Source organism: Plectropomus leopardus, chromosome 17 (genome assembly GCF_008729295.1).
Source record: "Plectropomus leopardus isolate mb chromosome 17, YSFRI_Pleo_2.0, whole genome shotgun sequence".
Taxonomy (NCBI): Eukaryota; Metazoa; Chordata; class Actinopteri; order Perciformes; family Serranidae; genus Plectropomus; species Plectropomus leopardus.
This window is the reverse complement of record NC_056479.1, coordinates 19,804,913-19,818,368: the sequence shown is the minus strand read 5'-3', so window position 1 is coordinate 19,818,368 and position 13,456 is coordinate 19,804,913. Positions and strand designations below refer to the sequence as shown.

General features: G+C 41.0%; 1 protein-coding gene across 1 annotated transcript in view; it reads left to right on the top strand.

Annotated features, from left to right (window-relative positions):
* The first annotated feature begins 998 nt into the window (after window positions 1-998).
* The window catches only part of grid2ipa (glutamate receptor, ionotropic, delta 2 (Grid2) interacting protein, a), a 32,561-nt gene continuing 20,103 nt past the window's right edge, over window positions 999-13,456 (top strand). Inside the window, 4 exon segments of the mRNA XM_042505630.1 lie at window positions 999-1,080; window positions 2,636-2,889; window positions 3,537-3,869; window positions 3,959-4,113. Of these exon segments, the coding sequence (XP_042361564.1) occupies window positions 999-1,080; window positions 2,636-2,889; window positions 3,537-3,869; window positions 3,959-4,113 (824 nt within the window).

The following is a 13,456-nucleotide window of genomic DNA, read 5'->3' as shown; positions in this document are numbered from 1 at the left end:
AATGTACTCATTCATTGTTTTTGTGTTTCTCCAAAGTCACCCAAACAGTGAGACTTTAGTGAGAGTTTTTTCTTGCTTTCGTTGATTTGCTAAGATCATGGAGTATTATTAATGTGCATTTTTTATCATCTGTCTTTTTTTTTAATTTCCTCTCTTTGTTTTTAGAAGTGTGTGGCTGTAAAGTGAATGTCATCCACCATCTCATCATGGGAATACCACCTGCTTTGAAACCACAAACACCTGCCAGGTAAAACATCCTCTGGGACACAAACACACACCACTAGGCTTGTACTGACTGATGTCATGCTGTCAACTTTGTATTTGTATTTACAATCCTATGCTAAATTTACCAAATCTGACAGGATTAGCTGGAATATTGCTGCCAACCTTGAGCCTATCTGCAGGCTACATCTCTGTAACTGGTGTTCCAGTACTGAGGTTAACACAGCCGCTATAATCAGAGAAGTGTCACTGGTTTCTGGGTCACTCCTCAGCCCTCTGAGAGAGCCCTATCCACATGAGCAACCGAGGAAGGCAGAGAGAGAGGGTGGGAGAGGGAGAGAGAGAGGGAAAGGTATTTATAGAAAAATGGGGCTTCGCAGTACCTTTTTCTTGCAAAGAACCATTTCAGGACCAAGTGAGTGTGTCCCAGTTTTCTGATCATTGCTCAGCCATAGGGTTTGGACTGAGGCTGGGGCTGAGGCTGGACCGCCTCACCCAGGATGGAGAGCTTGACTTGCTGCTCTCCCCTCTCCTCTGGCCTCCCTTTTCTCACAGACCGCTGGTTCTTTGATTGAGAACAGGCGGCCCAGATAACCCACAGATGTGACCTCTTGGGTTCGCCTGATTTGCCTAGAAGGGTTGAGGCTTTTGGAGGCAGTGAGCTCAGGTGAGGAGCAGCTCAAAGGTGTCCAAGGGCACTCTTTGGCTGCGTCAACCTCCAGGCCGGGGGCGAAGGGAGGCTGGCTGGAACGTGCCCTGCCGCAAGCCGGGCAAGGATGAGGCGTTTCCTGAGCAGAAAGGGCCGCTTCTCCCTGCGCCAGAGCAAGTCTGGAACCCGGAGTGCATCCAAAGATTTCTGTAAGTCTTTCTTTGAATGGTAATTTTTTTGACATGACGTTCCTGAACTGCTTTAGCTGCTGGAGGTACGATAGAGAGGAAAGGATCTAAAGCTGACATTGTGTAAGTGGGTCGTAGGTTGGAGCGAGAGAACAGGAACAACCCACTGAGAGGAAAGATTATGATCCGTGGCTCCATGTCAGTGATTTTTCAATCTATTTTAGATCAATAATCAGCTGCAGGTTGATGTTTCCTCCCAGCAAGCTGACACCACATTCTGTGGCTCTTTGTGAGTCTTTGGATCTAATATATGTTTTATGCACTCAGCCGCATCTCACCCTGAATATTCAGCCCCCTTCTCTGAGAGATCTTGGTCTTTTTTTACATTGAGGCAGATCAGACATTTCTGCATTTCTTTGCAAAGTCTTGCACAGACTTATTTCCTCACTTCTTACGCACTTTTGTGGTACTTTTCTTACTTCTTGTCTCTAATTTGGTCTTTCTCTGCCTGTCTCTCTTTTCCTCTTCCTCTGATCAATTATAAAAAGAAAAGAGCAGAGCAGTTTGGTGCTGGAGGTTTGATTGATGACTGCATGCATTTGTTTGTGTCTGCAGTTTTGTGATGTATCTTACAGAAGTGTGCTCTTATATTTCTGTCAAAATTTCCCATCTAAATTTGCACCTTGGAGTCATTTCATAATATGAAGACTTGATTAAAATCTAAGTTGATGAGAGTGGGAGTGCCGCTGTGACTTGAGGCAAACATGTTTCATCAAATGACTTATACGCAGGTATTTTATGCTTTTAGACAGAAATATGACGTTAATACAAACAGCAGATTCAACTAAGTTCCTAATAATGGCATATTTATTGTAAGTAGCCTTTAAATATAATCTTGAAGTGTGCAAATGACAAGTGGGTAGAACAAAATGATTGGAAAATGATAAATGAACTAAATTTAAGGAAACATCTTCAACCCGTGAAGCAGAATAAGAGGCGGTTTTGGGGTGTTTGGTGAGAAATCTTCAACAGATAACATCATAAAGTGGACTGACCGATCCCTATAATGTCCTATATATATCTTTGACGTATCTAGATGGCTGTAGATGAGTGGAGATGAAGTCAAGCGAGCCTGCTGGGACACTTCCCGCTGTAGTAGAATGAGGCCAATGACCAGGGGAAAGCCAGCAGTTCATGTGGGCGAGATACCAAAAGTCAGAAATAACCTCCTTCGCACTATTCTGTCCTTTCACTATCTGTCAGTCTTAAAATGTGACTTGTGTGTCATTATATTTGTGGCTTTATTACACAGACCTGTGTACCTGCTGCTACAGATATGCAGCTCCATTACTGAGATGCCCTATTTAAACCAGTGGACAGCTTGACCTCCATTTTACAGCTCGTACCTTGCTCGTCTGTTTTGAGCAACTTGTACCAGATTAGTGACGCTCCTACATGCTAATATGACATACATATCATACAATTAATAAAGCATTTCACGGCCTAATCAAAAACCAATTACGAAAGTTTAATGCATTTCAACTTTTCCATGTTACATCTTCTCTCCATCCTGCAGTTCTCGGCCTTCCAGCCACCAATCAGAACTGGCCCGAGGCGTTCGGCTTCCGACTGGGTGGCACAGGGCCCAGCTACATCCTGTCCGTGGTGGAGGGCAGTAGTGCATACCTGGCTGGCCTGCAGCCCGGGGACCAGGTGGTGGACATCGAGGGCCAGGATGTGACCAACCTCAGCACACCGGCACTGATCGCTCTGGCTCAGACCCTCAAGACGGTACCACCCAGCATTGGAGTGGTGTCACGGATCGAACAGGTCATCTGACAATCTGATGAAATTTGTGTTTTTAAAGGTCCAGTGTGTAGGATTTAGGGGGATATATCAGCAGTAATGGAATATAATATAATCAGTGTGGTTTTTTTTTAGTGTATAATCATCTGAAAATAAGAATCGTGTTTTCGTTACCTTAGAACGAGCTGTTTATATCTACATAGGAAGCTGTTCCTTGTCTACAGAGATCACCATGTAGCGCCGCCATGTTTCTACAGTAGTCCAGAACAGACAAACCAAATACTTAGACATTCACGTTTTTAGTGTTTGCTGACATTTTTAGCAGCGCCTCAGAGATGAAAGCCTTGGAAAAAAACACTGCTATTTTATGTGAAACTGCTTTATTCAGTGTTTTTTGGTTTTGATCACCTGGTCTGTTTGTTTAGAGAGGAAGAGACCTCTGTGGATATTTCTGTTCCCAGTAAAAACCTCCTGACCAATTAACACTGAAGAAAATTTTAACCAGGAGAAGTTTTAGCTGGTTGCAATCTGCGTCCTCACTGCAAGATTCCATTAAATCCCCCTAAAATATTACACACTGGACCTTTAATCGGTGGAAAACCACCAAAAACAAACACAACAATCAGATGGCAACATCACTGAGGTGGCAAGCATGTTTTTCACTCTTTCAGATTGACATCACTCCCGGACCAGATGGACGTTTTGGCTTCACTATCGTCGGCGACAGCCCTTTGATGGTGGAGGACTGCATGCCCAATGGTCCAGCTGGTCGCAATGGTCTCAAGGCTGGGGACTATGTCATGGAGGTCAATGGCATCCCAGTGAAGCATCATGAAACGGCGGCGGCCATGATCAAAGCGGCTCAGGGTCGGCCCCTGCGTCTGGGCGTGCTCAGTATGGCCCGGCGGCCCAAGCGACTGAGCAGCAGCATGAGGGTGTTGTCGCAGAGCGGGGACAGCGTGAGGGAGAGTCGTGCCCACAAGGCCATGGAGTTCAATAAGAAAGTGAGTGCTAAATACATGTTTGCAATTTTTTTTGGTGTTTGCTTCAATTTTATTTTGATTCTGATTCCTGTCATTTGTTTATCCATCAGGTGGAGGAGGTTCTCGGAGAGGAGCCAGATGTGAAGGAACAGCTGTTTGAGGTGCTCAAACAGTATGCTGCCGAGAGGGATGTGGAGAGTCTGGCCGAGGCGCTGCCCGACATCTTGATCACAGAGGAGCATCAGCAGCTGATTGACAGCGTCAGGTAACCAATCAGTTGCTCAGGCAGATTTTGTATGTCAAACGTGTTTTTGTGCATGTTTGTGTGAAAAACAAGTCTTTAAATCATTCTCGTGCAGTTATCAAAGAAGCTTGTCAGATACAAGACAATCTCTTAAAACTGTTACACCTACTCTCCCCTCGCACTAATACAGACCTCTCTGCAAATAGAAATCAGATTCACTGTGCAACGAAGTTCTTCTACTGTGGTGGCTTTACGTCTTGTTTCAGTGTCTGTCACTGCCAGTGATGCAGCCGGGACAATGCATGAATATTTTAGCCTGCAGCCCTGTTTCCAGTCTAAGCTCTTGCAGGGTATTTGTGACAGTGAATATAGAATTGCATTTTAGTTTTGCTTGTTGGGAAGTAACTAGGATGTTTATTTATAGGGGAACTTATTGCCTAATGAGCAAATTATAGAAGAGTAGCAGGGCCACACATCAGGGGAAAAATGAGAGGAGAAACATTTCTCTTTTTTTTTTGCATTACAAGAGGAAAGACGGACTATCAGTATTAGTGCCAGTCATAAGAATAAAAAGAAAGATTTAGTCATTTGTTTATTTTTCACATTTTGACAAATTCGAAATGTTGAGAATAAACGTGACGTTTTCAGATTAAAGTCAAATTTTTGTGAATTATGAAATTAGTAGCATTTTTTGCATATGGCTGCCTCTAAAATGTACTTTAGAATCGCATTTAGTAACACAGAAATAATTTATCAGTTAAACGAGTTGATGAGTGGGTATGGCTTTGAAGAAATTGTGCCAAAAACGACATCTGTTCGACTTGGAAGAAATACGACTCAGACTTGGAAGAAATATCTGGTAATGGACAGATACGATGGTATGGATTATGGGTGGCGGGAAAAAGTCGATACAGCAAAGTACTGGGATATTTTCCTTGCTAATAATGTATTGATACACAGACCCCAATATTCATTATGTTGTTATATCAATTATTAATATTACAAAAATGAATTAAACTTTATGGCAGAAAAAAAATCCATTGCTTTCCACTAGATGGTGCTGAGTTTTTTTCACGGTCACAGGATCAGTCAGTTTTTGTGACAGTGTTGGTCAGGCTGTCTGCCTGTTAAAAAAGGTCATAAACTGCAGAATATTGAATATGTTAGCACAAAATTCAGCATATCGCAAAAGGTATTAAAATTGCAATAATACATCGTGTTTGAAGCATCATGATAATTTCGTATTGTGGGTGGTGATTTCCACAATTTAGTATTTATGGTATCCATGCCGTCCAATACAGATACAGAGAGGACATTTTGAATGACAAGACACAATTTGATGTACCAGAGGACATTTTGACTTTATTCTAAATATATTAAAATGCAATAACAAAACAAAATGCAAAAAAAAAAAAAAAAATCTTCCCTCTCATTACTTTCCCTTATGCCTGGCCTCAATACTATTCTATACTAACGTACCAAACCTTTCCTGAGATTATTATTTTTTTGTTGTTGTTGTGGTTGTACATAATTAAATACATCTGTATATGCTAAAAACATCCATAAATAATTGGATATGAGCATCATCTTAACTGTAAAACATTAACGAAACATTGGAGCGCAGTTTATTAACAGCCCAGTGAGATGTTTCAACTAATCCAATCTGTGCATTTTTTAATAAATGCAGAAAAACATCCAAAAAAATTAAAACCTAAATCAATCACTCATCCATAATTTATTCTGTTTAGCACTGTGAGAAAATTAATATTCAACAAGGCTAGCTGAAATCCTTGTGCCGATAAAACTGTGGCTGTGCTGTACATCTCATTTTCTCATAATCATTGTTTTGGAGAGCACTTGTAAAGGTGCACCAGAGAGAGTCATGGTCCGTTGTTTGTTATAGACAGTTCGGCTATAGGATTCACTGTAACCACTCAGCCTTCACACAGCAATAAAAACTATGTTACCTCATGAAATCAATAGTTTCATCAGGTAACACACTAACAGCAGTTTAATGTGAAATGTGGTAGAGGTGTACAACCAGAGCACATATAGGTAGCTGACCTGATGCCAGGCATTGACTGCTGCTCTTGGTTTCTTGAATTGTTCTGTCTCAGGTTCAGTACACAAGAGTATAGTTAGACATTTGCTGCAGAATATTGCATTTCCTCCTCCTCAGCATTGATCAGGAAATCAAAACCCAAAACAATACCTCTCCGCCGTCTATCTTTTCCTCTCACTTTGACTTTCTCTGTGTTGGTTTCTTTCTTTCCTGTTTCTCCCTGTCAGCTGTGATGCACTCTTTGATACACACACCATTTTTTTTGTGGATCACATCACTGAATCCTCTTTATTCCCTCCTCTGCATGCAGCTCTGAGCCGCTACAGCCAGTTTGCTGCTGCTGGTTGAGACAGGCACACATACGAAAACAGAAAAACATGCAGATGCTTAGAGCGCGTGCACACAGCGCCGTTTCCCTCACACACGTGCATGCAGTCCTTGCTTTGAAGTTCTATGTGGGAAGAAATTATGAATTGCTGCCTCAGGTGAGTACTGAAAACAGTTTGGCAATGTAAATTTGCAAATTTTGTAGCGTGTAAGTTGAAACCAAGTTTATTTATGAGTTATGCTTGGTCATTAAATAAGCTGTATCGAGTTTAAAGCATTCTGTAGTCTAGTAACAATAAATTAGCATTCAGTTCTTCCGGTGAATCATTTTTAGAGTAATTTGCTCGCCTTCTAGCTTAAGCTTGTTTGTCCAGCCATCTCAGTTTCCTCTGACACAGCTGTCTGTATGGCAGCTTTGATAGCACATTAGAAAGCTGCCTGTGAAAATGCTTTGTAATGTTTGTTTTGCACAGCAGTCCCATTAATTATGCATTAGCTGTATCCAGAGAGGACTGAGAACTGTTTTAGTTGTTTTCCTCACCTTTAGCCAGTGAGAAAAGTACAGTAACTCTCCCAATAAGAGCCTGAATCTCTCTTTAGATAAATCTTCAGATAGCTGTTGTTGCCCGTAATTCCATCCTGACATTTTTAGTTCAGGTGGGCTGTAGTGTTTGATATGCAAAGTTTTTCCTCTTCCCCCCCCTCTGTGTCATTGTCTTGTCATTATCAGCGCTGTTTGTGCTGTAGTTTTGTGCAGCAACATGCTTTTTTTTCTGCCAATTAGGCTGTGCAAATCTGACTCTGGAAAATGGCTAAAAATAATTATCAGGTTTTGAATAGCTCTTTATGGCCAACATGGTGAACATGTTTCCGTTGTAGGAGCCTGAGGGAGTTTTGCTCCCAGGTTGCCCATGAGTCATGCCTCAGGCTGGTGTTGGTGTTAATGGCTGCTGCTGACAATGAAATGTCTCCGGCATCTGGGGAAGAAAATGTGATGTGGAAGTTCTCTGCTCTTAGGGAAATGTGTTGCTGATGAATATATTTGTAATAGGTGTGTTTCATGACGACTTTTTTTTAGTTTTTGACATACTAGATGCTTGACTTTAGGGATAGCAAAGTCAGTCTGTCCACCACTTTGGTCAGACTGAAATCAGATGGATGGATTGTCATGAAAATTGATACAGATATCCATGGTGACAAAAGGTAAAATCCTAATGAATTAGAAAGTCCCCTGACTTTTCCTCCAGTGTCACTGTGAGGTTGACATTTATGTCTTTGAGTGAAAAGTCTAGATTGCCTTGAAATTTGATTCACACATTTGTATACCCCTCAAGATGATTTGTTATAGCTTTGGTGATCCCCTAATTTTTCCCATAACGCCATTATCAGGTCAAAAGTTTTACTTAAATTTAGAGCCAGGCAATTAATTGATACAATATCAATATAGTGATATGAGATATTGTCGGTTGAATTGGATTTGGCTGTTCAATACAAATACACTACGACAAGTTCCTTTTTTTAATATAGACTATCAAGCAACAATTCATTGAGCTGCTAGTTTTTGAACAATGTTTCGGCGGGATGTCCAGGGTGACAGCAACATTTATATAATATAATAAACAAGCCAAGTCAGACTTCTGAGGTAAGGAGTGCTAACTATGCTAATGACAGATTGGAAATGGGCATCCACATGTTTGCCAATGTTGATTTATATACAAAAAAAGCCATTACTGATAATCGATCAAAAATCTCATTCAGTAAATATTTTGTAATATTGTCACAATATCAGTGTTATGGTATATGGTCAAAAACATTGTGGTATTTCAATTTCTCATATGGCACACCCTTATTTTAAATTGCCCATACCCTACAAAATTAATAACAATGCCATCAACCTCAGCTGTACTTTGTGTTGAGTGCTAAATAGCAAATATCAGCATGTTAAACTAACAAACTAAAGCCCCTTTCCCACTGGACAAAAGACCCACTAAATCTGGCTTCTGTCTGTAACAGAAAAGGTTACAAATGGGAATTCATTCCTGGAACAACTGACTTTGCAGTAGTCATACGTATTTATCGACTTCCATCATCAGTGATGGAAATACAACTGGGTGGACATGCTAATTTTTGCCCAGTTTTCTAGTGTGATGCAATGACACACTGCCAAAAAATTCTGTCCATTTTTGTCCAATGCTCAAACATCTCTTAAAATTAGTTGGTTCTGATATTGAAAGAAAGATTGACTAAGTAATAAATTAAAAAAAGAAGTAAGCGCTGTATCATTTTCACTGGCCTCCATGCTGCCTTCTTCTGTTTACTAACCTGTTTGTCGAAGCGATTGTGATGTCAAGCATGACACAACAGACAAAAAAAATTAAGGCACACTCATCCACTGCAGAGCCTGGCAGTGGTAAAGACTTCTAGTGGGTTTTCCCACAAAATAAACCTTTTATATACCCTCCAATTTTTGTTGAAAACAGATTAAAGATACAGAGTGAGAGCTAGTCTGAAAATGTTGATATTGCCTGTTTTCTACTCTAATCCACTGGTTACCCCGGAGCTCCTAATCAAAGTGATCTTAACAGTTGTGGGTGAGTCTTTTGAATTAAAGATTAAGAAACCAGACACTGTAAGTTATGATCTGGGTGTCAGTGTGTTGTTTGAGTGTGGAGAATCTATGTGTCTGACACTGAAGATGAATCTCCCTCTTTTATTCGCCTCCTTTCTCCTCCCCTTATTTCTGTCTGTCAACCTGTCAGTCTCACTCCCTCGACCTCAATCACTGTCACTTCCTGTGACACTCACACACACACGCATAAAAACTCAGTCCCATAATAAGAGGCCGGGTATCATAAGATAGGAGGTGTGTTTAACAGCTTACAGTTATTCCTTCTGTACTGCCTTGTAAAACTTGACCAGCTGGGCCACGCTCTGCTCAGTCTGCCTCTGTCCCTTTCGCCGATTTGCCTCGCCCTCCCACAGGATGTGTTCTATTTTTAAGCAGCCTACTTCTTTTAATAAATTCTCTCTTAGGTTTCTGACACATTTGCTGGTGTCGATTCTTAAACGGCTCTGAAACCCGGGGGTTAGCGAGTGCTTGAAGACTTGAAAGTTATGCAAAAGATTATGTATCTGGAGTGTCGTTAGAGTCAATCTCGGAACATCTATCCGCTCTTTTGCTCATGCGCTTCTGCAGTGTTATGGTAATTGAATGTAATTATAGTGAAGTGAAGGCCTTTGTCTGATACTCTATCTGTATATAGACTTCAAAGATGTGAATTAATTAGACTGATAACCCAGGATTAAGGATGCAGTGAAGTTCTTTTCTTTTCTTTTCATGATTACTTGAGCACCAGTTCTGCATTTACAAATGTTTTACGAATCTGTCAGGTTGTTTGGGGCTGGAGATGTTTGGAGACATTCAGGTATATGTCATTATAGAAGTCGGGTAGACGTGACTGTTTTAAGTTTCACTCATGCACACACTTTTGTTCTTACGCTCACACACACACACACACAGACACATGCATGCAACCATTGTGCTGACCTGCCTATGGAATTCCACTGGGGCTCTCCTCTCTTCTTCACTTCTCTCTCCCTTCTCACTCATTCCTCTGTTCATCTCATTCTTTCCTTCTTCCACTGAGGGAAGAGAAGAATTGTCACTCACTACCTCTTGCTGCTAAATGATGGATGACTCTGTCACAAGGATTATCCTTTAACGGCGACGAAGAAGACTACCTTGCGGTGACCTCGACCCTGGCTTCTTTGGAGGAAGAAGGGTACAAAAGATGGGAATGAAAAAAAGAGTGATGCCACAAACACGAAGTTGGAGCACAGCTGATGATGCTACCTGAGGATGTTTTGGAGGTGTGAGGGGTGTGAACCACAGTCACCGTTACAGTGTACACCCTCCCTCTCTCTTATTCTCTCTTTTTCTTCCTCTGGCTGCTTTCCGAGCCTGCAGCAGGCGCTTTTGAGATCCAGAGCACCTTCCTTTTTCTCATCTTTCTCTTCTTTCGCCTTTGTCCGGGAGAGTTTGTTTGTTCAAACTAGATGGGGACTCACCGAGATAGAGAGGCATTTGCATTGCTTAACTGAGCTCAGGCACTTCCTCAAAGCCCTGAAGAGCCATGGGAAGGGATAGGAGCCTTTCCAGACACTTTCGGTATGGCACTTTTCTTTGATCTCAGCAGTGTTCACTGTGCTTTGTGTTGTTTGTGCTGACTTGTATCTGAAGTTGCTGAAGTGTCGTTGTGCAACTTGTTATCAAGTTTGTATTGATGATTATTTTACACTTTCTGTCAGCATGTAAAAATAATAAACTCTGTACCTTCCCTGAATCTGAATCCAGTATGTGAAACATGCTGTGAAAACTGCAAGATTCTTGCAAACCTCAGAGTTTGACATCTCCAAATCAGTACTGATACTTTTCCTTCTTTTTGCTTTCTGTGGCTTTTTTTTTGTTTCAACTCTGTAGAGCTGTTCATCTCTCTACTGCTATGCTTTGTGAATGCAAAATCATATCTGGCCCGGCTGTTAAATTAGCTGATCATAAATGGGTCTGACAATAATGGCTCTTGCAATGAGTTTTCCAGCTGATTGCAATTGTCATTCATCCCTCTGTGTGCTGTGTCCTTGATCCACCACTCCTTCAGGCCTAATTATAGACTCCTCTCGCCCTCCTTATAATTGAGGGCATCCCAAGGCCTACATCCAACTTTAACGGAGGAGAGCTGTGAAGTTTCTGCTCATTTGTTTTGGCTGGCTTAGAAGATTTGAGTAGTGACATATTCTTTGACTAAGACTGTATCATGACAGAGAGGTGTCTGAGGTGATAAGGGTAATGGAAATCTAATAGAGCTGGGCCTGTGACCGTTATAAATGCACAATAAATAGCCCCATTCTGTTCTGTTTTCCCTGTCTGCCATTTGTCGGCGTAACCGTGGTGATGTATGAGTGTAGTTTGGGAAAGTTCTGTGGCCTACATCGCCTGTTAGCACATGCAAGCCTGCTTCATTCCCAATAGTTACATGACCCTGGCCTAGAAAGAGCTGTAGCTCTCATTTTCTCTCTTACCTTGTCTTTGGCTCTGTCATGTTTTGCCAACCGGGGCTCTCATATGTATATCTGCAACCTTTCTGCCATTCTTCATATAAATTCATCTCTCTTAGACCAACTTCAGTCTCAGTCTCAGACCCAATATTACCCAATATTTTCTCGTCTACTAATCAGTGTTGTTACGTTATGTCTTTGCCTGGAGTCGTTGTAGTTCTGCTCTTGCTGACCCTCGAGATAGCACTTCAGAGCAGCCTGGTGTCGCAAACGAGCATATTTCAGCCCTGCAGGGAAGTGTTGATATTTTGCAGCATGAACACACACAGCACTTTATCACTGTCACCTACATACACTATTTCCCTAGGCCTTTATTTATGTGGGTGTCTGCATCGTAAGCAGATAAAATTTTATCTATGGAAGTTATTTACCTTTCTAGGTGAGCTTCATGTTTAGTTGTCCAGCCTGGCATCACATTTACATGTGTATGTCCATAATACAGTCAGAGTGTACTGATAGGACTTATGTCATCCAAGGCCTGAGAGATATGATGTGGTGTGATATCATAAGTATCGTAATGTAAAGTCTGTATGATGGGTTAATGTTTAACATTGAAGTGAAACAGAAGGAGACCCATGATTGATCCCTGTGGTACACCATGTGATGAATTACTTTGACACATGTAGATAGTTTTTGAAAAAAATGTTACCATACTGCCAAAGAGTCCAGGTCACTTTTCAGTTATTTTTAATAATGTGTTGTAATTGATGGTTTTGAATGCAGTGGTGAAACACAAGGATGCACAGGTACTTTCTGACTCTTAATTAGAACTGTTTTTGCTGTGTTGAGAGGTACAGGTAATGTGATCAGAAGCTTCTGCATTGTGCTTCTTTAAAAGTGGTTTAATTACAACATTTTTAAACGTTCTGTATGCAACAGTCAGAGCATTAATATAGCAATTAACAGCTGGAGTAATGATGTCCTGAGCAAATAATTACACATATAGGTGCATAATCATGCTACCTATATGTGTGTGTTATAATAATAATATCTCCATCGTTTGTATTGAATGTTAGTACATGTATGTATTCCTCTGGCTAACTCATCACTGCCACCGTGCACTGCGCTCATATGGTTTTTGTATGATATCACAATATAAGCGATGGTGCGGAAGCAGAGCCTAACCCCCCCCCCCCCAGCTAACACTGTTAGCACTATCAGCACTGGCGCTGTTATTTAGCACAGTTTATGGAGTTAGTTGCTAGCCACCTATATATTGAGAATTGCGTCCAGTCAACTCATAATTTCCCTCTGAATTCCGCATAGAGCCCCTTTAATGCTGTTTTAATGGCAATGTTTGATATGTTTTTTGTGACTTAGTCTTTTGTTGTAAAGTTGTAATTGCTTGTGCCACAAGCAGTGTTTCCACAGATGGTTTAACTCACACAAAACACTGAATCAGCAGTTAACTTCTCATTATGTGACTGTAATGTGTGTGTATGACTTGGAGAAACTGTGGAAGGGGCAAACTGTACTGTTGCTGCAGTTGCTGTTGACTTTATACTGTTGGGGACATTTTCACTTGCAATAAACAGCCATAAATAAGATGCAAGTGTGTTGTGCTATAATTGGACACAGGACTGATGCATGGACTGCAAAGCAGAAAATCTGCAATATTTATATGTTTTGTACAATCAAATGCAGCCAATGACTAGATTTTGAAATCACATTAATTATAATGCTGAGGGCAGTTTTTCACTTGGTGTCTGATAAGAATACAGTGCAATAACCAAAACATGTTTCATAATACACTGTTGTGTCTTAATGGGAACTAATATTACTGAAATTGTGACTGTATTGAATTTAGTATATTTATTTGTGATAAGCACAAGCTGTTAGTTGGGATTTGTTGGAGGTAGT